Raw genomic sequence first — 25,357 nt, 5'->3', positions numbered from 1 at the left:
CTAAAATAAGATGAATAGATATCCCATCTCCTGAAACATGTGCACCATTAAGCGTTACGGTCCCTTCACTCCAACTCTGCTCAGGGAAACATTAAGTCCTGAGAAGTGGCAAGTCAGCCTCTCCCCCAGCTCCGTGAGGGCCAGTCTTCCTGTGAGTTACAGCAGCGCCAGGGCTTGAACTCAGGCCTTCAGGCTCTGAGACACACAAATCAAATTAAGTCACTAGACTCAAGAGTGATGTTTGTTTCTGGTCTACATGCCTTGTTCTTCTTTTTAGTTTTTGATTTTTAAATTTCAATTTTCACATCCTAACTCTATTATTGCATCTTTAATAAATCACTCCAAATCCTTTCAGAAGCAAACAGTCCAGTTTTTTAAAAGTCAAAGAGGACCATGCACATGAAACTGTGAAAGTGCTCTGGAGATTGAAACGCTATATATACATGGTATGTGCACTATGCTACATATATACATATGGTATGTGTACTATGTTACATATATACATACGGTATGTGTACTATGCTGCATATATACATATGGTATGTGTACTATGTTACACATACACATATGGTATGTGTACCATGTTACATATATACATACGGTATGTGCACTATGCTACATATACACATATGGTATGTGTACTATGTTACATATATACATACGGTATGTGCACTATGCTGCATATATACATATGGTATGTGTACTATGTTACACATATACATACGGTATGTGTACTATGTTACATATATACATATGGTATGTGTACTTTTTTTTTTTACTATGTTACATATATACATACGGTATGTGCACTATGCTACATATACACATGGTATGTGTACTATGTTACATATATACATACGGTATGTGTACTATGCTGCATATATATATACATATATATATATATAGTATGTGTACTATGGTATAGGCAAGGAGAGAGGGAAGGAGAGGGAGGCAGAAGGAGGGGGAGGGAGGGAGAGGGAGGAAGAGGGAGAGAAATGATTTATTCGGTACTGGAAACTCCTCTCACTGTAGCTTGCCCTTCTATTTCTGCTCACCTGCCTTTGCTCACATGGCATCATGTAATATTGCAATGAACTTTATGGATTATCTCATGCACCCCATTCATTACTGGGCATAGGAAGTTGAACTTGACTTTCTGATCACCCTCCCATTGACTCTTGGTACTTTCATTCTTCCTCTGCCTTCCCCCTCCATCTTTTTTATACAGAGAGGGAATTTTGATTCCCTAAAGCTTTGGTGTTCTGACAAATCTCTGAGACAAAAGAAAGGGAACGAACATTTGTCAACTGCCTAGTAAACCCCATGGGCTCTTCCGGGTCCCATTTGACTCTCATGACCACTTATAAAGTCAAGATTTGTATTCCCATACCCCTGACGAAGACACCGAGGCTCTGAGAGCAGTTTCCATTCATACATCCAGGGGATATTCACCCAGAATATCTATTTCATTTTCAGAGGGCCCAGCTCAAAACTGCTTAGTGAATAGGACAAACCATTCTTGCCAGAGGAAAATATACTGGAAAAAAAAAAAAAAACAAAGCTAATAAAAAGTGGCATTGTTTGCTGGTGCATTTGAACACAATCATACTTCAAATAATCCCCTGGAGAACATTTTCCACTCTTGAAGATGGGGTGTTTACGGAGGTGTGATGTCATCATTGGATAAAGAAAAGGGGAAATGCACAAAGACTATTTTTTGCGATTAAAAGTAATATACAAACCACTCAGACCACTAGGCTTATTGCCACTTTGGTGGCTGCTGGGTTTGCCAGAGCAAATGCAACAGCTTTCTACTTTAACTGTATTTGTATCATAGTCTCATCTGCCATCCCTTCCTCCTCTGGCCAATAAAACCAAATGAGGTTAGTTTTGGCTACATTTGACTAGACAGAAAAGGAAGCCTGTAGAATCTGGAGTTTCTGGGTCTAGAGTTATCTTCCGGGGTAATCCTGATACCTGGATGTTTCAAAATTAATGATCCTTCAACTGCTGCAGCCATTGACTGCTGCATGGTCAACAGTGTACCAGAGGAACCTGGGTTCTAAGAACTGTCCAGGTAATCTCTCTCTAATATTATTTATTTTGTTGAGACTACACACAGCAAAACGTACACCAATTCCACAGTTTCTACATGTAAAATTCAGGGACATGGCTTATATTCTTTTGAGTTGTGTGACCATTCTCACTTGCTTTTTCTGAGTTGTTTCTCCCCCATTAACATAAACTCAAAGTTTCCTATCTAATCTTTTGAGTTGCTGTTGCCAGTTTGATCTCATTTAGATAATTCTTTTTTTTTTTTTTTCTTTTTTCAGATTACGGGATTTATTAAGGAAGTAACAGGCTACAATTCAGGTTCAGGAATGCTCAGGATATAGTTCTTTCATCAGGACAGTCTCTTCTTAGCTGTGACCACAAGCATAACTCTTTGTGGCCCCTCAGCCTCTGCCCTGCTTGGGCAAGTGTTACAAAGCTCTGTTAGATCTGCTGATAAGTGCTCAGGGGCACCCCACTCCACCAGTAAGCCTTGGCCAGAAGGTGCTCAGCTCTAGCTCCTTGGGTGGACAAACCTAGCTCCATCAAGTGCCCAGAAGCACCCTACTCCGCCAGCAAGCCTCCTGCCTGAAGGCATTCAGCTTTCTCTCTCTGTGGTCTGGGAAGCCCACCATGCCATCTCCTGCTGGTCTCCTGCCAGTCTCTTGGTTCTGCTGCCTCTGCTGCTGCCATTTCTCTGCCACTGCTTCTTGCTGTCTTGCTGTCTCTGGTGTTACAGCTCTCCCTGTCTCCTGGGTCTAGGAGGGTTTCAGTGCAGGGATCCCAGGTCCAAACGACGTGCTCCTCTCCTGGCTCTTCTTCCTTGGTGGTGGTGAGATCCTCTACTTCCTGCCTCTGGGATGGTACATTTAAAGCCTAGCAGAATGGCAAAACTGACCAATCTCCTTGGTGGGCCACAATTACATTATTTGCACAGTCCCACCAAGTCATTGGGTGGGAGTTACAACACCATGGTGAGAAAGGCCACACATAGATGGGTTGGGGCAAGCATGGAGGGAATGCTAGCTTCATGGCTCAAGACAGCTATGACCCAGTCCAGACCCAACTGAGTCATAGCCCAGAGCTCTCTGATGGGTGGGAGTAACCACGGCTGATATAGACACAGAAGGATCAGGGTTAACCCTGGGTTCTCTGGGCTGCAGAACTGTTATGGACATAGGTGAGGAGTCAAGTCAGGAGCACCATTTAGATGATCCTTAAAAGTGCATAATGCTCAAGGCGGACATTTTTTCCTAGTTTAGCTGAACTGTTGTTTGGTTTAAGAAGACTTTAGGGAATATTTTTGATTTCAGGTTCAAAGATGATTTCAGGACAATAGTTTCAGGAGTTCATCCCGCCTGCATGTCTCCAGAAAGTTTGGAGTCCATGAGAATTTAAAATTCTGCTCTGAATTTCCCCCCTTTTGATCAGGATTCTTTATAGACCATGTATTATCCTTAATAAACTACTCTCAGTGACTGAATTGTGTCCCCCCAAAAGATATGCAGAAGTCATGACCCCTGGTACTTGTGAACATGACCTTGTTTGGAAATAGGGTCTTTGAAGATGTTATCAGTTAAGAGAACATGAAGTCATACTGGAGTAGGATGGGCCCTGATTCAATTCAAGTGGTGTTCTTATAAAAGAGGGGCAGAGACACAGAGAGGCAGATGGGGGAAGGATGGCCACAGGAAGATGCATTTACAAAGTAAAGAATGCCTTAGGCCACCAGAAGCTGGGCAAGACAAGAATGGTCTTCCCCAGCTGACCTGTTGATTTGGACCTCTAGCCTCTAGAACTGTAACACAATAAAGGTCTGTTCTTATAAGCTATGCTAAAAAAAGTGTTATTTTGTATCAGAGGCCCTAGGAAGCTAATACAACTACCAAGCATGGAGCCAGACTGCCTGAGTTCAAATCTCACCTCTGTCTCTTTGTCATGGATTGAACTATGTTTCCTCAAAAATGTGTGTGTCAACTTGGTTAGGCCATGATTCCCAGTATTCTGTGGTTATCCCCCATTTTGTGATTGTAATTTTATGTTAAAGAGGATTAGGATGGGATTGTAACTCCACCCTTACCCAGGTCACATCCCTGATCCAAGTAAAGGGGGTTTCCCTGGGGTGTGGGCTGCACCACCATTTATCTCTTAAGATATAAATAAGAAAGGGAAGCAAGCAGAGAGTTGGGAACCTCGTACCACCAAGAAAGCAGCACCAGGAGCAGAATGCGTCCTTTGGAGCTGAGATTCCTGTGCTGAGATGCTCTCAGGCCAAGAGAAGATTGATGCATCACAAGGACTTCCTCCAGAGCCAACAGAGAAAGCCTTCCCCTGGAGCTGATGCCCTGAATTTGGACTTGTAGCCTACTGGAATGAGGGAGAATAAACTTCTCTTTGTTAAAGCCATCTACTTGTGGTATTTCTGTTATAGCAGCATGAGGTAACTAAGACGCTATTATTTGCTGTGTGACTTTGGCAAGTTACATAGTCTCTTTGTGCCTGTTTCCCCATCTGTAACACAGGGATGGGAATAGCTCCAAGCTCTTAGGGCTGTTGCTTGAGAGGGTTCAGCGATTTAATATATGTAAAAAAAAAAAAAAAAGAATAGTGCCTTATAGCCTAAAAAGCCCTATGAAGTGGTTCAACTCTGACACATAGGGTTGCTATGAGTTGAAATTGACTTGATGGCATCTAACGACAACACATATGCACTAGAAATTGGTAAAAACTAATTTGTGTTACTGCTTTGCTTTGCACGGAATGCAAACAGCCTGGAAACCCAGAAGAAAGTGTCATAGAAATCTTCTTTTTCAGGAAAATGGGTTAAAAATGGGCTTTCGATATTTATGATATTGCTCATAATGATTGCAGAGTGGTTCTGCAGACTCTGAAGCTGTTCAGAAGACACACATACTACTTACTTAGAGGCCCACTGCCACAGACAGCTAAAGCAGAAAAGAGAAAAATGACTTTTGCTTTAGGCTTCTAAAGGATGAAGGGCCAGATTGGATCATCACTGCTCCTGGCCACCTTGAACCCCAACAGAACAAAGACTGGCAGATCTCCTGGCTTTGCAAATAGACTCTCCCATCTCAGAGACATAATTTAGCTTGCTGTCTATCTAATAACTATGCTTCTGTTTAAGAAGCAAAGACTGGGTTAAATGTGCAGATGATAAACACTTCCAAGAAGGAGTTTTTTGCTTTCTCCACTAGTGAAATTTCTCCACTAATTTCAAGGGGGAGGCCAGGTGGCACTTCTGGCATGTCCCAGAGGCACCTTTTACATGTCCAGGGACCTCTGGACAGTGCTGTGTCCATCTCACAACCCTGGAAGAATTAAATCAAATGGCAGTGACAGATGGTTTCCTCTGGAAAGAGACCAAACTTACCCAAATAGTTGTTGCTCTTGTACATCTCTGTGATGTTGATTTTTGTGGCTCCCTGAGGAATCTCAACCACTCGGTGGTAGCCCAGACTGGTGAGGGCGTGCTTAAACACGCCAGACACAACCTGACAACCGGTGTTATCGCCTCCACACACCCCGCACTTGTCCACGACTTTGTCGGAGCCCAGGTAGTCATCACAGCCAATACTCTGCAAAGAGGCAGAACACAAAAGACTCTTATAGCAAATATCAGAATCATCTAGGGAGGAAGGAGGGGAGAGAAGATGACTGAAGACCTCTTATAGATGAAGAATTTCATTTTTCCCTTCTCTCAAAAGATATTGATGAAGCACCTACTCTGGGCAAGGCACTTTTCTAGGTACTTGTGAAATGTACATCACAGAGGCAGGTTAAGCACCTCTGAAAGTAAACCAAACCAGTTGCCACTGAGTCAACTCTGATTCATGGCGACCCTGTGAGTGTCAGAGTAGAACTCAATGGTGGATTTTTTGGAAGTGGATCGCCTGGCCTTTCTTCCAAGGCAACTCTGAGTGAACCTGAACCTTTTGGTTAGCTGTCAAGTGCTTAACCTTTTGAACCACCCAGGGACTCCACCAATAGTAAACAAGACAAGTAAATAGAGTGTGTTCGGTGGTAGTAAATGATCAGTAGAAAAATAATGCAGGGAACAAGAATAGGGAAGATGTGGGGGCTGAAAAATTTATTTACATAGGGTGGACAGTGAAGCTGTCCCCCAAATTCATATACCTGTTGCTCTCTGGGAGGAAGAGCCTGGAAAATGCTTGAGTTTTTATATAGAGATTCTCTTTGGAGCCATGACAAGCACTGCATCTAAAATTGGGGTTTTATCTCCAAGTCATCCATTTTAAATTACAGACAATACAAACATTTAACAAAGTACCCCTAAAAAAGCCACCTGCAAAGGGAACGGGCTTATCCAGGATGGAAGATGGAAAGAAAATGGAAGGAATACACAAAGTCAGTATACCAAAAAGAATTGGTTGACTTTCAGCCATTTCAGGAGGTAGCATATGATCAAAACCAACGGTACCGAAGGAAGAGGTCCAAGTTGCACTGAAAGCTTTGGCAAAAAACAAGGCTCCAGGAACTGACAGAACACCAACAGAGATATTTAAAAAAGTGGATGCAACACTGGAAGCGCTCGCTTGTCTATGCAAGAAATACGGAAGACAGCTATCCGGCCAACCAACTGAAAGAGATCCATATTCGTACCCATTCTAAAGAAAGATGACCCAACAGAATGTGGAAGTTATTGAACAATATTATTAATATGACACATAAGTAAAATTTTGTTGAAGATCATGCAAAAGCAGCTGCAGCAATACTTCAACAGGGAACTGCCAGAAATTCAAGCCAGGTTCAGAAGAGGAGACAGAATGAGGGAAATCGCTGCTGATATCCAACGGATCTTGGCTGAGAGCAGAGAATACCAGAAAGATGTTTACCTGTGTTTTATTGATTATGCAAAGGCATTCAGCTCTGTGGATCACAACAAATTATGGATAACACTGCGAAGAACGGGCATTTCAGAATATTTAATTGTGCTGATGAGGAGGAACCTGTGCATTGACCAAGAGGCAGTTGTTTTAATAGAACAAGGGGATACTACATGGTTTAAAGTCAGGAAAGGTGTGCATCAGGGTTGTATCCTTTTACCATACTTATTCAATCTGTATGGTGAGCAAATAATCCGAGAAGTTGGACTATATGAAGATGAAGGCAGCATCAGGATTGGAGGAAGATTCATTAAAAACCTGCCATATATAGATGACACAACCTTCCTTGCTGAAAGTGAAGGGGACTTGAAGCACTTACTGATGAAGATCAAAGCCCACAGCCTGCAGTATGGATTACATCTTAACATAAAACAAAAATCCTCACAACTGGACCAATAAGCAACATCACGATAAACGGAGAAAATCCTGAAGTTGTCAAGTATTTCATTTTACTTGGATCCTCGATCAACGGCCATGGAAGTAGCAGTCAAGAAATCAAATAACATATTGTGTGGGGCAAATCTGCTGCAAAAGACCTCTTTAAAATGTTAAAAAGCAATGATGTCACCTTGAGGGCTAAGGTGCGCCTGACCGAAGCCATGGTATTTTCAATCACTTCATATGCATGTGAAAGCTGGAAAATGAATAATGAAGACCAAAGAAGAATTGTGTCAGCCTTTATGTTATGGTGTTGGCGAAGAATATTGAATATACCATGGGTGGCCAGGAGAATGAACAAATGTCGTGGAAGAAGTATAGCCAGAATGCTCATTAGAAGTGAGGATGGTGAGACTTCATCTCTTGTACTTTGGATGTGACATCAGGAGGGACCAATCCCTGGAGAAGGGCATCATGCTTGGTAAAATGAAGGGTCAGTGAAAAAGAGGAAAACCCTCAATGAGACGGATTGACACAGTGGCTGCAACAATGGGCTCAAACAAAGCAGTCGTTGTGAGGATGGCGCAGGACTGGACGGTGTTTCCTTCTGCGGTACACAGGGTCCCTATGAGCCAAAATTGACTTGATGGCACCTAACAACCCCTAAATAGTATTTCCAGGCTCAGCTTCTTAGGAAATTAAATTCTTTGGAATATGAATCCCCACTGGTTGACTATGCATAACTAAAGAATTGACTGGTGGGACTTTTATGTAACTACCCCCAAAACACTTTCCCCCAGGCAGAAGAGTGAAGGGAAGCAAGAGACAGTCAACAAGCTGGATGATGAGCTTCAAGATAACGGGTGCTCTTTACATAGTGAGGAAACCCTGGTTAAGGGTTCGGCTGCTAACCAAAAGGTCAGCAGTTCAAATCCACCAGGTGCTCCTTGGAAACCCTGTGGGGCAGTTCTACTCCATCCTATAAGGTCACTATGAGTCAGAATCTACTCGACGGCAACGGGTTTGGTTTTTCTTATAGTGAGTTGCATCAGTGTTAAAAGGGAACTGTGACTTTTTACGTTTTTCCCCCCACTCACCAAAAAAGAATCTTCCCATTACTCATCCCAAGGTCTTTTTTCTTTCCTTCCTCTCCTTCAGTCCTGTTTCTGTTGGGGTAATTCCATTTTGCATTAAAAAAAACGGAATGGAACGATCTTCATGGAATCCTTTTCTACTTCTGGAGCTATAGGGCTCATGATCATGTTTCCTGAACCCAAAATTGAGACTTATGGTCTGAGCAAAGAGTTCTGTCACATTTCCGGGGACAGATGAAATGAGTGGAGCATAGTTTAGACAATAAAACACTGGAATTATAGGGTTATTTCACCAGGTAATGGGGATATGGCAAGCATTCTTGATGTCAGAATGGCATTCTAAAACTTGAGACACATGCTTGCTGAATCACAGGTTTGTATTAGTTCTTGAATTTTAAGGGCAATTGCTAGATCACTTCTCAGGGCACAGTGGTCAGCAAAAGTCCACTTTTGATTTTGTGAAACAATCCTGTGTCTGTTCACGTGGGTCCTACAGGTGAAATCCTACAGGCCGAATCAAATCAAAAGGTGTTCTTTCTTCCCCCTCCAACCTCGCATTTGATTGACGCCTTTCTGTAGGGACTCCACGTCTACATTATTGTTTCCATATTCCTCAGTGCACATTAGTCCATCAATAATAACTGGTCTCCCTTCACAAATAGCTTCTCTGTAAAACGTTATTCCTGACACTAACAGGACATCATCTCAATATGTTCATCCACATTCAATTTGCCTTTCAAATTGCCATGTTTGCAAGGTATTTCGCCTCCCTCAAATATTTCTTGCCCCTGCCTCATACACATTTTAGCAGAAAAACAAGGAAAATGTTTTCTGTGCTTGGTTTTCACCCCTCCTCCCAACTCCCGTGTTCTTCCTTCTTTGGAAACAAAAAATGCCACCACCAACAGAGGTATTGAAAAGTAGAATCCGTGTTTTTCTTGCCAAATCAAGATTGGAACCAACTTAAGGAGATGCCCTGATTGTTGCTGATGGGGAAGGCAGAGAAGAAAGATGGCCAGCACTTACCCCCTGCTCTGTCTAGCTACATCTCGCCCTCCTCCCCTTTCCCTACCTATGGTCCATTCCTGCTACCCTTGAACTCAAATTTATTTCAGACTGAGCTCATTCTCATGGGGACACCCCAGGTAAAGTGAACAATGCTGTTATGTGTTGATTTGTGTCCTCCAAAAAGACATGCTCAAGTCCTAACATATGGTACTTGTGAATGTAACCTTATTTGGAAATAGGGTCTTTGTAGGTGTAATTAATTAGTTGACATGAGGTCACACCGGAGTAGGGTGGGCCCTGATCCGATATGACTGGTGTCCCTATGAGAAAAGGAGAAGAGACACAGAGACAGAGACACACAGGGAAGAACGCCCTGTGATAAAAGAGGTAGAGACTGGAGTGCTGCGTCTAAGAGCGAAATGATGTCAAGGACTGCAACCACCAGAAGTAGGAAGAAGGCATAGAACAGACTCTCCCTCAGAGCTCTCTAGAAGGAAACCACCAAGTTTTTCTTTTTTTGTCATTGTTAGGTGTTACGGAGTCAATTTTGATTCCTAGTGACCTCATGTGACAGAGCAGAACTGCCCCATAGGGTTTTCTAGTCTGTAACCATCTTTTTTTAAAAACTTTTTTTATTTTACTTCAGATGAAGGTTTACAGAGCAAACTCGTTTCTCATTGAACAATTAATACATATATTGTTTTGTGACATTGGTTGCCAACCACACATATCAACACTCTCTCCTTTTTGACCTTGAGTTCCCCAATACCAGCTTTCCTGTCCCCTCCTGCCTTCTCATCCTTGCCCGTGGGCTGGTGTGCCCATTTAGTCTCGTTTTGTTTTATGGCCCTGTCTAATCTTTGGCTGAAGGGTGAACCTAAGGATTGACTTCATTACTGAGCTGTAAGGGTGTCCGGGGGCCACACTCTCTGGGTTTCTCCAGTAAGTTTGGTCCTTTTTTTGCGTGTGTGTGAGTTAGAATTTTTCTACATTTTTCTCCAGCTCTGTCCAGGACCCTCTACTGTGATCCCTGTCAGAGCAGTCGGTGGTAGTAGCCAGGCACTGTATAGTTGTGCTGGACTCAGTCTGGTGGAGGCTGCAGTACTTGTGGTCTATTAGTCCTTTGGACTAATCTTACCCTTGTGTCTTTAGTTTTCTTCATTCTCCCTTGCTCCAGAAGAGGGGAACACCAACTTTGACACCTTGATTTTGCACTCCTAGGCTTCAGAATTGTGAGAGAATAAATCTCTGTTGTTTTAGGCAGTCCGGTTTGTAGTATTTTGTTATGGCAGCCTTAGGAAACTAATACCAAACCAAAACCAAACCAGTTGCCAACAAGCCAATTCCATGTGGGTCAAAGTAGAGCTGTGGTGCAGAGGGTCTTCAATAGCTGATTTTTCAGAAGTAGATTATCAGGCCTTTCTTCTGAGGACCCTCTGGGTGACTTGAACCACCAACCTTTTGGTTAGCAGCCAATTGCTTAATCATTTGCACCACTCAGGGACTTGGGAAACTAATACAAATGCACAGAAAGGCATGGAGGTAGGAAAGAACACAGCATGTTCACAGAATGACATACTGAAGCCCGGGGTTGCTGGGAAGGCATGGCACGAGGCTGGACAGTTCAGCTGAATTTGTTAAGAGTCTTGTTTGCCAAGCTGAAGAATTTGAATTTTATCCTATGGTATCACCAGCCAGACCAATCCTCAGCTCCCAGCCCAGTTAGAATGGAATCATCACAAGGAAATTACACAACCCTGCATCACTCCAGACAAGCACGGCCAGATGAAACGTCACTTTATCTTGTGAATCAGAGATTATTTAAACTCTCTGCACAGTTCGAGGGGCTCCCCACCAGATTTCCTGCACAGCATGGTCACTCTGAATGAATCTAGGCACGAGGAGGGAGAACTGGAGCAGTTTTTCCTGATAGAAGTCCAAATATCCTGGAGGTTGGCTTCAGTGGAGCGTGTGGTCACATGAGCAGTGCCAAAGACTAAAGGTGGCATCCTGCTTCCTCAGAGACTACCCCTGGACTATGAGCACCCAGGGCTCACTCCTCAAGTGTGAACCTTCCTTAGGGGGGAAAATGAGCTGAGAGGAGCAGCCCTCTAGTGGCTACCCAGGGTCTCCAAGAGACTGGGTTGCCATGGACCTGCCAATGCACCACATTCACTTCACAAAGGAAGGACAGTGCCAGAATGAGAACTGCAGGTGACACACATTCAAGACCTTTGAGACTGTAGGCGCAATGCATATTTAACAACTGTCCCTTCTGCACAGGGTTGTTGTGAGGATCAGATGATACAATGAGGGGAGAACAGCCAACTTGGATTGGACGTTCAATGAGGACATGGCTGAGGAGGTGCCCTTGGTCTAAGACCTGGAGCGCAGCATTCCTGGCAGTGGGAACAGCAAGTGCAAAGGCCCTGAGGCAGGAGTGAAAGGAGGCCACTGTGGCTGAGGCAAGGGTACCTAGTGAACAGCAGTAGGATGCAGGGCCCCTGTAGGCCTTGGTATGGAGTTTCATCTAAAAGTATTAAGAGAGGACAGGTTGGTTTTAAGCTGAGGAATGGCTTTACTGTATCAGAGAAGGGAATTCGTTTGTTCAATGAATATTGATTGGGCCCAACTAAGCATCAGGCACTGAAGATACCATGGTAAGCAGAACAGACATGGTTCCTGGCTTCGTGCCACTTATAGCTTAGCAGGGGAACCAGGTGTTAATAAATAAATACGTAACAATAAACAGAATAAATAAATAATAAGTTGAAATTGAATAAATAAATTTAAAAACTGAGCACCACATTTGAAAAAGAAATAATAAATAGAAAAAATAATACAAAAATAAACAAATAACTACATTTCAATACAGGAAAGAGAGGTGGAGGGTGCTATGAACTTGACCTAGTCAGAGATGTCAGCAAAGCTTGTTGGAGGAAGTGACAATCAAGGGAGATGTGAATCAGGGGCATACCAAGTATAGCTGACACCTGTAGTGGCTCATTTTCTAAAACTCCTCTATAAGACAAAATTATGTTTATTAGTAATCCTGAAATGAAGCAAATACTGGCCAGAAAAGAAACAACAGCAGTAAAATTTTTCTCTTCTTCAATATATAATCCAGGTACTAAAGCAAAAACAAAAAAGAAAGTAAATATTATAGTTCAAAAAAGGAAAAAAATGACGGATCAATATTTCTAATTACATTAATGTAATTTTGAAAAAAAAAAGTCACTTGGAAGAGAAAATACTTCTACCTCCATATCGATCTGCTACGGTAAAGAATAATAATGTTATAGTTTGTTTTTCAGCCTTAACTTCTGTAAATTTGTTAATCTATCTTTATTCATCATTGATCCCAGAATATTTTTTACTGATTTTATTAATTTTAAATTGGAAGTTTCTTTCGCATGAAGCAACACATACACAAAAAGGGAAAGTCTTAAATAAAGATGAGTTTAGCAGAAATTCAAAAAAATCCTATTTCACAGTGAACTCCAGAAATTGCAATACTACCCATGACTTTGTTTCTTCAGTATTGATTCTAGTGGCTTTCAAAAGTCTATGTTATTGAAAAATTTTAAACACAAATAAAAACTCCAAATAGTCATATAGAATGATAAAGTAATTGAAATTGTATTTCTTAATCTTTGTAAATGTTGTGCTATCACTGTTTATTTCAAATCTACTTTGAGTAGATTCCGACTCACATCTATCCTATAGGACAGAATAGAACTGCCTTCTAGGGTTTCCAAGGAGCAGCTGGTGGATTCAAACTGCAGACCTTTTGGTTAGCAGATGAGCTCTTAACCAGTATGCTACCAGGGCTCCACTCTTTACGTAGTATGTGGTATGTAATACCACATGAGTTGGAGACTTAAAGTATATTGACGCAAGTTCTAATGATTCCAAAGGCATTGTGATCTTATTCACAAAACAAATGTGTGAAGCTGAAAACCTATGTATTGATGTTGACTATATAACTGGGAATTCTCCAAATTAACTTCCATGTAAAATATGATGTTTATTAAAGGATAAAGTAATAAGTAATGTCCTAATTTGATGCTCAGAGTCCCTGGGTGGTGGAAATGGTTAAGCACTCAGCTACTAACCAAAAGGTTGGTTGTTTGAATCTACCCAGAGGTCTCTTGGAAGTAAGCCCTGGTGTTGTACTTCTGAAAGGCCTCAGTTATTAAAAACCCTCCGTAGTCCAGTTCTACTTTGGGACACACGGGGTCTCCGTGAGTCAGAACTGACAGCAGCTGGTTTGGTAAATTCGAAGCTTACATATATATTAGGAAAACTCATCAGTAACGCAGCATTGTTGAAAACGTGTTGTTAGGTGCCATCCAGTCAGTTCTGACTCAAAGCGAACTTATGTACGACAGAACGAAACTCTGCCCGGTCCTGCACCATCCTCACAATCATTGCTCTGTTTGAGCTCATTGCTGCAGCCACCGTGTCAAACCATCCCATCGAAGGTTTTCCTCTTTTTTGCTGACCCTCTACTTTACCAAGTATGATGTCCTTCTCCAGGGACTGGGACCTCCTGATAACATGTCCAAAGTACACGAGACAGTCTCACTATTCTCACTTACTTCTGGCTGTACTTCTTCCAAGACAGGTTTCTTCATTCTTCTGGCAGTCCATGGTACATTCAATATTCTTTGCCAACACCATAATGCAAAGGCTTCGATTCTTCTTCTGTCTTCCTTATTCGTTGTCCAGCTTTTGCACACATATGAGGTGACTGAAAATACCGTGGCTTGGACTTAGTCCTCAGGGTAACATCTTTGCTTTTTAACATTTCAAAGAGGTCTTTTGTAGCAGATTTGCTCAATGCAGTATGTCATTTGATTTCTTGATTGCTGCTTCAGTGGGCCTTGATGTGGATCCAAGTAAAATGAAAATCTTGAGAACATCAATCTTTTCTCCATTTGTCATGATGTTGCTTCCTGATCCAGTTGTGAGAATTTTTGTTCTCTTTATGTTGAGGTATAGTCCATACTGAAGGCTGTAGTCTTTTATCCTCATCAGTAAGTGCTTCAAGTCCTCTTCACTTTCAGCAAGCAAGGTAATGTCATCTGCATATTGAACGTTGTTAATGAGATTTCCTCCAATCCTGATACTGTGTTCTTCTTCTTGTAGGCCAGCTTCTCAGATTATTTGCTCAGCATACAGATTAAATAAGTACGGTGAAAGGATACAACACCTTTCCTGACTTTAAACCACGCAGTATCCCCTTGTTCCGTTCGAACAACTGCCTCTTGGTCTATGTATAGGTTCTGTGTGAGCACAATTAAGTGTTCTGGAATTCCCATTCTTCGCAATGTTATCCATAATTTGTTATGATCTACACAGTCAAATGCCTCTGCACAGCCAGTGAAACACAACTAAACATCTTTCTGCAATATGCTGATGATACGATCTTGCTTGCTGAAACTGAAGAGGACTTGAAGCACTTACTGATAAAGATCAAAGTATGGATTGTACCTCAACATAAAGAAAACAAAAATCCTCACAACTAGACCAATAAGCAACATTATGATAAACGGAGAAAAGACCGAAGTTGTTGAGGATTTTATTTTACTTGCATCCACAATCAACACCCATGGAATCAGCAGTCAAGAAATCAAATGACGTATTGCACTGGGCAAATATTCTGCAAACCAAACCAAAAAACCAAACCCACCGCCGTCGAGTCGATTCCGACTCATAGCAACCCTATAAAAGACCACTTTAAAATGTGTTAAAAAGCAAACAAGTCTCTTTGAGGACTAAGGTGCACCTAATCCAAGCCATGGTATTTTCAATTGCCTCATACACATGTGAAAGCTGGATAATGAATAAGGAAAACTGAAGAATTGATGCCTTTGAATTACGGTGTTGGCAAAGAATATTGAACATACTATGGACTTCCAGAAGAGCGACCGAGTCTGTTTTGGAAGAAGTACAGCCAGAGTGCCCCTTGGAAGCAAGGATGGCAAGACTTTGTCTCATGTACTTTGGACATATTATCAGGAGGGACCAGTCCCTGGAGGGACATCATACTTGGTAAAGTAGATGGTCAGCAAAAAAGAGGAACACCCTTAACTAGACGGATGGACACCATCTCTCCAACAATGGGCTCAAGCATAACAACGATTGTGAGGAGGGCATAGGACTAGGCAGTGTTTCGTACTGTTGTACATGGGGTTGCTATGAGCTGGAACAGACTGGACAGCACCTAACAACAAACATCTTTTTGGTATTCTCTGCTTTCAGCCAAGATCCATCTGACATCAGCAATGACACCCTTTGTTCCACACCTTCTTCTGAAGCAACCGACCACTAATGCCAAAATGAAGAAACTGAAGATATTTACCAACTTCTGCAGTCTGTAATTGATCAAACATGCAATCAAGATGCATTTGCACTGATTATTACTGGTGATTGGAATTGAAAATTGGAAGCAAAGAAGAAAGATCAATAGTTGGAAAATAAGGCCTTGGTGCTAGAAACAATGCCAGACATCGCACGACGGAGTTTTGCAAGACTAACAACCTATTCATTGGAAATACATTTTTTTAACAACATAAATGGTGACTGTACACATGGACCTCATCAGATGGAACACACAGGAATCAAATCGACTATATCTGTGGAGTGAGACAATGGAGAGGCTCAATATCATTAGTCAGAACAAGGCCAGGGGCTGACACTGGAACAGACCAGTAAGTGCTGACATGCAAGTTCAAGTTGAAGCTGAAGAAAATTAAAACAAGTGCACAAAGGCCAAAGTATATCCCATCTGAATTTAGAGACCATATCAAGAATAGATTTGACACACTGAACACTAATGACAGAAGACCAGACCAGTTGTGGGATGATAACAAGGACATCATACAGGAAGAAAGCAAAAGGTTATTAAAAAGGTCAGGAAAGAAAGAAAAGATGAAAATGGAAGTTAGCAGATACTCTGCAACTTGAATGTAGAGTACCTAAAGTGAACAAAAGAAATGATGAAGTAAAAGTACAGAACAGAAGATTCCAAAAGGTAGCTTGAGAAGACAAAGTGAAGTATTATAATGAAATGTGCAAAGACCTGGAATTAGAAAACCAAAAGGGAAGAACACGCTGAACATTTTTCACGCTGAAAGAACGAAAGAAAAAAAATTCAAGCCTTGAGTTGTAATACTGAAGGACTCTATGGGCGAAATATTGAAAGACCCAGGAAGCATCAATAGAAGATACACAGAGTCACTGTACGAAAAAGAACTGGTCAACGTTCACCCATTTCAGGAGGTAGCATATGATCAAGAGCTGATGGTACTGAAGGAAGAAGTCCAAGCTGCACAGAAGGCATTGGCAAAAAACAAGCCTCCAGGAATTGATGGAATATTAACTGAAATTTTTCAACAAATGGATGAAGCCAAATTCACGTATGCCAAGAAATTTGGAAGACAGCTACCTGGCCAACCAACTGGAAGAGATCTATATTTGTGCCCATTCCAAAGAAAGGATATCCAACAGAATGTGGAAATTACCAGAAGTTGAGAACTTAGGCTGAGAAAATGTTTTTCAAGGAGGAGTCTGTTTTATCACTGCTGTTGTATAGAACTGCTCACAATTGACAGTGTTAAAAAAAAAAAAAGACTGACTTTTACTCGATTTAGTATTGTTTGAAAATTCTCCACAGACAGTATAGTCCCTATTGCATGCACCTATGGCTGACTTCCCCCAAACGTTGCCCCCCTCCCCCGCACTACCCTGATCCAAAGGTTAAACAGAGATTAATTAAAGGAAGGGCAAGAGAGAGTGTTCGAGACAAAACTCTTGTGACGGAAAGAAATGATCTGTGTCTTGGTTGTGGCTATTAAATCCCAAGGAAGAGAAGAGACGTACTTCTATTTCATTGGAGAGGTTTCCTTCTTTGATTAAATAATTCATCCTTATGTCGTGAAGAAAGCAGTTCAGCTATTAGCAGGAGAATTACTCTTGCCCCACCAAGGGCTTACCATAAGATCTAAAAGGAAGGGAGCAAGTACTCAGCATATACAGACAATCCCAGGGAATTACAATCATTGGTTTATGGGTGAGTGTCTCCCAGTAGCATGGCTTAAGCCATCTTCACATCCTAGTTCAAAGCCTTTGGACCACACGCAGTAGGATTCCTTAGGGAGAATAATAAAATACAGATTTCTGGGCCCCACTTTAAATTAAGACTCTCTGCGGGTGGCACCAGGGATTCTTAACATGCTCCCGTTGGTGATTCTGTTGTACCCTGTAGTTTGAGAACCATTGGTTTAATACATGGTAGTTAAAGGGTTCTTCTCAGGTCCTTTTATTAAAAGAAAAATCAGAATTGGACACTGAGTGACTACACTGGGGGCCGTTTGTATAACCCCAAGCTGCATCAGACACTGACTCTGCCTAACAGATGTGATTAGACATACATACAAATAATTATAAGATATTAGACAATGAGGAGTCCCTGCATTCTCTATGTCATGTTGGGACAAGATAAAATCTCTTCTAGAAAATTGATAATTAACAATGGACATAAAGTCTGGAGGCTGTTGCAGAATCCCAGCTTGAACTAGGGGAGTGGTGACTGAGTGAAGAGGATTTGAGAGATGTTTAGGAAGCAAAATGTGCCTGATTGGTTGGGAAAGGGAGAAGGGTGTTTGAATCCTCCACTTCTTCTTCACCATCATCATATCCAACATTTATAGAGCTCTCTGAACATATTTTTCTCATTTAATCTTAAAAGGTACCTGTGAGATGACTGGAAACGAGGAAACTAAGGCTTAGGAGAAAGGTTAGAGAACTAGTAAGAGGTAGAGCTGAAATTTGAACTAGGGTCTGACTCACAACTCATGCTTTTAATCATTATACAAAAACCGCCTCCCCAAATGATCAGAGGTCATGCTAAGGGTTCTACCTTTGTTGAAGGCCTAAATGATGGCAGTGACCTAGGTACAAAAGAACAAACTCAAAACAGTGGTATCATAGAGAGCTGGTGACTGTGGCATTTTCCTCTAATATCATGAAGGATCAACCATATTACATACCTTTACCATAACAGCTGTTTTAATACCACACTTTACACATAGTAAATTAATAAATATTTGAGCTCATCTCCATATTATCTTTCATTATAACTTTTTAATTTGAAATAGTTTGACTCATAAGAAGTTGCAAAAATATTAGAGAGCTTCTACGTACCCTTCACCCAGCTTCCCCCAATGATAATATCTTATATAACCATATACCAAAACAAACAGAAAAAACCCACACAGTTGCCATATAGTTGATCACGATTCATGGCGACCCCATGCGTGTCAGGGTAGAACTGTGCTCCATAGTGTTTTCGATGGCTGATTTTTTGGAAGTAGGCCTTTCTTCCGATACATAACCATAGTACATTGTTAAAAACCAGGAAACCAACTTCAGTAGAATTCTTTTAACTCAAAGATGGACCTTATTCAGATTTAACCAGTTTTTATATGCTCTCTTTTCCTGAGGGAGGGGTGCATATTTCTATCAAATTTTATCACGTGTAGATGTGTATTAGTAATGCTATTTCAAAAGTGCTGGTGGCATAGTGGTTAAGAGCTCGGCTTCTAACCAAAAGGTTGGCAGTTCAAATCTACCAGCCGTTCCTCGGATACCCTATGGGGCAGTTCTACCCTGTTCTATAGGGTCAAAATGTGTTGGAACCAACTCGACGTCACCTCACAACAAAAACATTTTGAAAATAGCTGATATTCTCCTCTAAAACATGCCTGTGCAATTGATAAGTGGAGCTGATGTCATTTAGCAGGAGAAGCAGTTTGGCATGATGGAAAGAATGTTGGACTGGGGATAGGGAAGACTGGCATCTAGTCCTGGCTGGGGCCTTGATTTGCTGTGAGATGCTGGATGGGTCACTGCTCTCTGAAGTTGGCTCTGAAAACATTCCCACCACCATCCAGACCTTACAGGGAACAGTGTCCAGGAATGAACCTGGACTGAATTTCAGTTTGCATATCAGGATGCTGGTCAATTACATCTCTGATGTGGATACTTAACAGTGCTGGCCTGTGTCCCCACGCCCTTTCAGAAGTTCCACCACAGTGTCATCAAGGGAGTGATGACATTTATGGTCAGCATTGGAGTCTACCAGACATGGGTTCTCGTGCTGGCTCTACCACTTATATGAGTTTAGTATCTTCAGCATGTTAATGAACTGTTCTGGCCTCAGTTTCTTTATCTGTGAATGGGGATAGTAACGGCATGTCTACCTCATAGGCCTGTTGTGAGGATCAGGTGAGGTAAGCATGGAAGATACTTAGCAGAATGCTGCAACATGATAACTTCTGAGGAAATGCTGGTTTTTATTACCACTGTCTTCACACATCTGGTTTCTCAACTACTAGCTGAAAGGTTGGCAGCTGGAACTCACCCAAAGGTGCTTTGGAAGACAGGCCTGATAATCTGCTTCCAAAAGATAGCAGCCTTGAAAACCCTATGGAGCAGTTCTACTTTGTAATATACGGGGTCGCCATGAGTCGAAACTGACAACAACTAACAACAAAACAACAACACTTGTTTTCATCAGGAATCAATCCACTTTCAAGTAAATCCTATCATCATGTGAAGAGCCCTGGTGGTGCAGTGGTTAAGTGCTCAGCTGCTAACCAAAAGGTCTGCAGTTCTAAACCCATCAGCCGCTCCTCAGGAGAAAGATGTGGTAGTCTGCTTCCATAAAGATCACAGCCTTGGAAACCCTATGGGGCAGTTCTACCCTGTCTTATAGGGTCGCTACGAGTCAGAATGCACTCAATGACAATGGGGTCATCATGTAACTACCGAGGTCCTCTCCTCTTTTTACAACACTTTCTATTCCCTCTGAGTCAGAAATACTCTCTTCTTCATTTGGATGAATTCAGAAAAGTCTGTAGAGCTGAGAAAAGGCCGAGGCACACCACAAAGGCAAGACACCTTCTATGGCTTCTTCACGCTTACTGTTACTGAATGGTCACAGCGTCCTTTGAAGAGAGACAGGAAGAACATCTGCTCCCTGATCTTTAGTATTGGTTTTTTGCTCACTGTCATGGATTGAATCGTGTCCCCCCAAAATATGTGTCAACTTGGTTAGGCCACGATTCCCAGTACACTGTGATTGTCCTCCATTTTGTGATTGTAATTTTATGTTAAAGAGGATTAGGGTGGCATTGTAATACCACCCTCACTCAGGTCACCTCCCTGATCCAGTGTAAACGGAGTTTCCATGTGGTGAGGCCTGCATCATCTTTTATCTCTCAAGAGATTAAAGGGGAGCAAGCAGAGAGTTGGGGACCTCATACCACCAAGAAAGCAGCACAGCACGTCCTTTGGATACGGGGTCCCTGAGCCTGAAAAGCTCCTTGACTGGGGAAGATTCAGGACAAGGACCTTCCTCCAGAGCTGACACAGACAGAAAGCCTTTCCCTGGAGCCGATGCCCTGAATTTGGACTTGTAACCTACTAGACTGTGAGAGAATAAATTTCTCTTTGTTAAAGCCATCCACTTGTATTGTTTCTGTTGTGGCAGCACTAGATGACTAAGACAGTCACATGTATTGCAGTTCAAAAGAGGTATGTCTCACTGTTACAAAGGTGAGTGAACAGCAACCATAGCCTTAGTATGTGTCCACTGATTTCTGCAACATGTTGTAGGAAAACTTTACACGTTGCAAGCCATCACAGGAGAAATTGTTCAAGAATTACCCCAATTGTGTGCCAAAAATAAACCTAAATAAAATTTCCCGAAGGGAAATGAGCTATTTGAATGACATAGTTGGTGGTGAATTTCACAGGGAGGAGGCCTCTGTCCATCATGGTGGGGTGGGCTGGTGCCAGGCGGTCAGATAGTAGAGGTTCTGATCCCCTAATGGGAAGCAGATGTTTCTGTGCAAGTAACAAACACAGGAGATAGGGCAGCCTTAGCTGGTTGGCACGGTGAGACCAGCAGGTATAACTGGGTGCCTTTACAATTATGCTGTCACAGCGGTGTGGGAGAACGTTATTATCAAAATGATTAGTAACTAACACCAATTTACTTATATCTAAAAACAAAAAACCCAAACCTGTTGCTGTCGAGTCGATGCCGACCCATAGCAACCCTACAGTGAGCTAATTTGTGGACATACCTACGGATGCCAAAGCTTTTATTCCCAACATTCTGTTGAAAGAAATCCTTTGCATATGGATAAATATCTCCCTTGTATTGTTATTAGGAATATAGATCAATACCACCTTCCTGGAAAGCCATTTAGCAATAGATACTGTTTGACCCAGTAATTCTCGTGGGAATTTATCCTAAGGAATCATAAGGAACGTGGTCAACAATTTCTATATGAAGGAGATTGTCACAGTATTATTATTAATAATAAAAAATTGGAAAGGTCCTAAATGTCCACCATAGGGAAACGGTTAAACAATATATGGAAATACCTCGGAAATGCTGGCTGGATCTTTTTCCAGTTGTTATTCTCTTTAAAGTCTTCTAGCACTTGGGCCTGCTACACTGACCCTCAATATAGTTCAGTTCAGTAAATGTTTCCTGAGCCAACCCTTACTATGTGCCAACATACTGTCATTCAGGGGAGACACGAAGATAAAACAAAGATGGTTCCTACTTAGGAACTAAACTAGGGGTCAGGAAACTACAGGCCCCCGGCCCATCACTTGTTTTTGTAAATAAAGTTTACAAAACAAATGGAACACAGACTTGCCCATTTGTTTACTTATTACAAAGGGCTTGTTTTCATGTTATAACGGCATGGCTGAAGAGTCACAGCAGAGATAATATGGCTTCCAAAGCCTAAAATATTTATAATCTGGCCCTTTACAGAAAAAAAAAAAAAATTGCCAAACCCTGGTCTACATTGAAAAGCGGATACAATCCAATGATTTCAATATGGCACGGGAATGCTGAGAAGGAGGTGTACACAGAACCCCGTGCAGCCAAAGCTGAAGGCCGTTGTTCAGGTAGATGCTTCCAAATTTATTTCTGTTTGCTCTCATCCTCTACCTCCTATCACAAATGCCCATTTGGTTTGTCCCCACATTCCTCAACTATAAAACAGAGGGCAAAGAGTTACCATCTTCCAGCAGAGTAGTCTTCAACTTTTTTTTTAAGCAGAAAAACGTACTTTTCAAACAAAACCTCATGTACAACCCCAATATGTAAAACAGAGAAAAGCAGGGCTGCTCTGGTTGAAGAGGACATGCCAGGGTTTAGGAGCTCAGCTTCTTGCCTTTCTGCCAGCTCTTCCTCGTGGCTCTAGGCCAGGCCTTCTCAGACTCAGCACCATCGACATTTTGAGCTGATGGCTTTTTGGTGTGGGGGTTGTCCTACGCACTATAGGATGTTTAGCAGCATCTTGGCCTTGCAGGCCTTATTATCTCTGTTGTGACTGTTCAACCATGCCAGTATAACATGATGGCCATTAGATGCCAGTGGCACTCTCTTTGTGGTGGGGGCTGTCCTAAGCATTGTACGATGTTTATCAGCCTCCCTGGCCTCTGCCCGCTAAATGCCAGTGGCATTCACTCAGTTACAACCAAAAATATGTCCAAAGACTGCCAAATGTCTCCTGTGGGAGCAAAAACGCCCCTAGTTGTGAAACAACTGCTCTAGTTTATTCTACCACGCATGGGTACCTGGGAGTACATGACAAATTCCCCAGAAAGCTTTAAAATAATGGCCAATTATTCCACCAAAGTACAAAAAATGAAAATGGTGTCAAAATTTAAAAACAAAACCCCTCCAAAAAACAAAAAAACATAGTGATTGTTGTTCCACAGAAGTGAAAAAACAATAGAAGTTAATGGGGAAAGAATACTTAATTTTTCAGGTCTTAAAAGTAGTTCTTCAGTGCCATCAAACTAACTAGTAACCTTCTAGAGTTCTTTGAGCTTGCCTTGCAGCTTAGCATGAGCAGGACTTTGTACTGGAAAACATACATTGTCTGGCACACAGTAGTTGCATAATGCTTGCTGAATGAAACAGCAGCTGGTTGAGAAATGAGGAGATCAGAGACATAGGCCCAATTTACTCTGTGAACTGGAAAATCTCTGAGGTCCTTTCTGGTGCTAAATTGTTACTGAAAAAAAAAAGAAAGGCTTTGCTTGTGAAGAATCCTGCCATGTCTAAAGTTGGGAATTTGTTTTACACAGACTAAATTAAATTGGAAACAGGAATCAATGGGAAACGAATTGACAATGTCATTCATCTCGAGGAAGAAACATTCTATGGGATAAAAGGTATTCTGGCTCCCGTCATGAATGTGATTGTGGAACTAGTGATCTGGTTTTAACCGAGCTTACAGTACTTCATTCCATTCCGTGAGAGAAGAGCACCTTACCAAGTGACTCAACTGGAGGAAAATGTTGATACTCCTGTGGGATAAAACTGGGCAAGACTCAACTGCAGCAATGCTTACAAGCCTGAAGAAAGGAGGCCTGGGAGGGGAACTTTTCATACACTGTAAAAGAGTACCCACCCCCATGCTCACTAGGGCCGTCTTTCCCTGGAGGATGGTGTGTGTGTGTGTGTGTGTGTCCCAAACTGTAAAACTCTAACGCTTTACTTTCATGATCTTCCTCCCTAACAGACCGTGGAATGGGGGTGTGGGGGAAGAGGTGGAATAAATTATGAACACTGCTCTATTGCATAGCGTAGTAGAAGCCTCTGGATCCCAACGCTGCCTTTAAAATGTAAGGTTCTATGGTGGATTTTGTTTAAAGAGACCATAAAATTTCTGGCCACAGTGTATTGCAACTCTATAGGGACCCAGGAGGGGCCAGCATGAGGAAAAACCCATGTGGAATGGGTTCGTCAGAAGCTGTGGTCTTGGGCTGCCAAGGCATTAGGACTAGGAAGTTTTCTGCAGAAAGGAGCATAGAGACCCTATCTACACTGTATAGGGCAGAGTTCTGGAAGCCAGCATAAAGGCAATAGTGAGTTGGGCTGATGAGCTTGCTCCAGGATAGAGGTTACCTGCACACTGGCCTGGTTTACATGGCCTCCTGCAGCAGGTAGGTTGAATTCACAGGTGTGGGCCACAACCGGAGGCCCTTAGAGGACTGCGTGTGAATCCTGTGGCCAGCAGGCAATGATGGCGACTGGTGCCTATGGTCCTTGCCACTTTCTTGACACACAGTCTATCTCCATACATTCCTGTTAACATTTTCTCCGTAAGATGGTACCTGTTGCAGTTAGTTGCCTTTGAGTCGGAACCTATAAGCCTTCATAAAGGGTAATCAACCTAAGCAATTAGTTTAGGCACAAGAAACAGTGGTTAAACATTTAAAGGAATGATTCTTGATAGACATAAGATGAAGGGTAGAGTCAGGGAGTCAGGCTGACTGCGTATTTATTGTGCTCTTATAGGCACGTTTTTGTGAAGATATGATTTTCATTTCTTAAAATGTCTTTGTGCTGCATTTAAAAATGTGAGTGGACTATTCAGGAGTGTTCAAGAAAACATTAAAAAATCTCTATAAATGAGTTACAATTTTGTGGGTTAGATGAGTTTTTTAGATATCTCTGCATGGATTCAGCAACATCTGGGAGGACTGGTCTGGTGGGTGGGTGGGACAAGAGTGTGAGCAAAAAGCCTGGCTAGGATAGCATGGGGTCCTGAATCCCAAGACACTTGAGTAGGGGAATGGCATACCGGGACACTGTTTTCAGAAGATGCTTGGCAGACACAGGCACTGGACTGGAGATGGAAGAGACTAGAGGTTGAGAAGTATAGCTGGATTAAGATGGGCAGAGTGATAGGGCCCAACAATGTTATTCTGAAGGAATGACCGATTGGACTGCAGACAGATGGTCTACTGAGGGGGAAGAAGTAAAGAAGACTTCAAAGTCCAAGACTTCAA

The 25,357-nt window shown here is 42.1% G+C and overlaps 1 protein-coding gene across 5 annotated transcripts in view; it reads right to left on the bottom strand.

The window, feature by feature from the left end:
* THSD4 (thrombospondin type 1 domain containing 4) overlaps positions 1-25,357 on the bottom strand; it is a 740,188-nt gene that overhangs the window by 127,713 nt on the left and 587,118 nt on the right. For all 5 annotated transcript variants that reach the window (XR_007519877.1, XM_049905584.1, XM_049905586.1 and 2 more), the window contains one exon: positions 5,444-5,648. Coding sequence is in view for 4 of the 5 variants with exons in the window: in XM_049905584.1 (XP_049761541.1) it covers positions 5,444-5,648 (205 nt within the window). In the remaining variant the exon portion in view is untranslated. The remainder of the gene's footprint in view (positions 1-5,443; positions 5,649-25,357) is intronic.

This window comes from Elephas maximus, chromosome 13 (genome assembly GCF_024166365.1).
Source record: "Elephas maximus indicus isolate mEleMax1 chromosome 13, mEleMax1 primary haplotype, whole genome shotgun sequence".
Classification (NCBI taxonomy): Eukaryota; Metazoa; Chordata; class Mammalia; order Proboscidea; family Elephantidae; genus Elephas; species Elephas maximus.
Note: the sequence above shows the minus strand (reverse complement) of the source record. Positions and strands in the feature narration are given on the sequence as shown.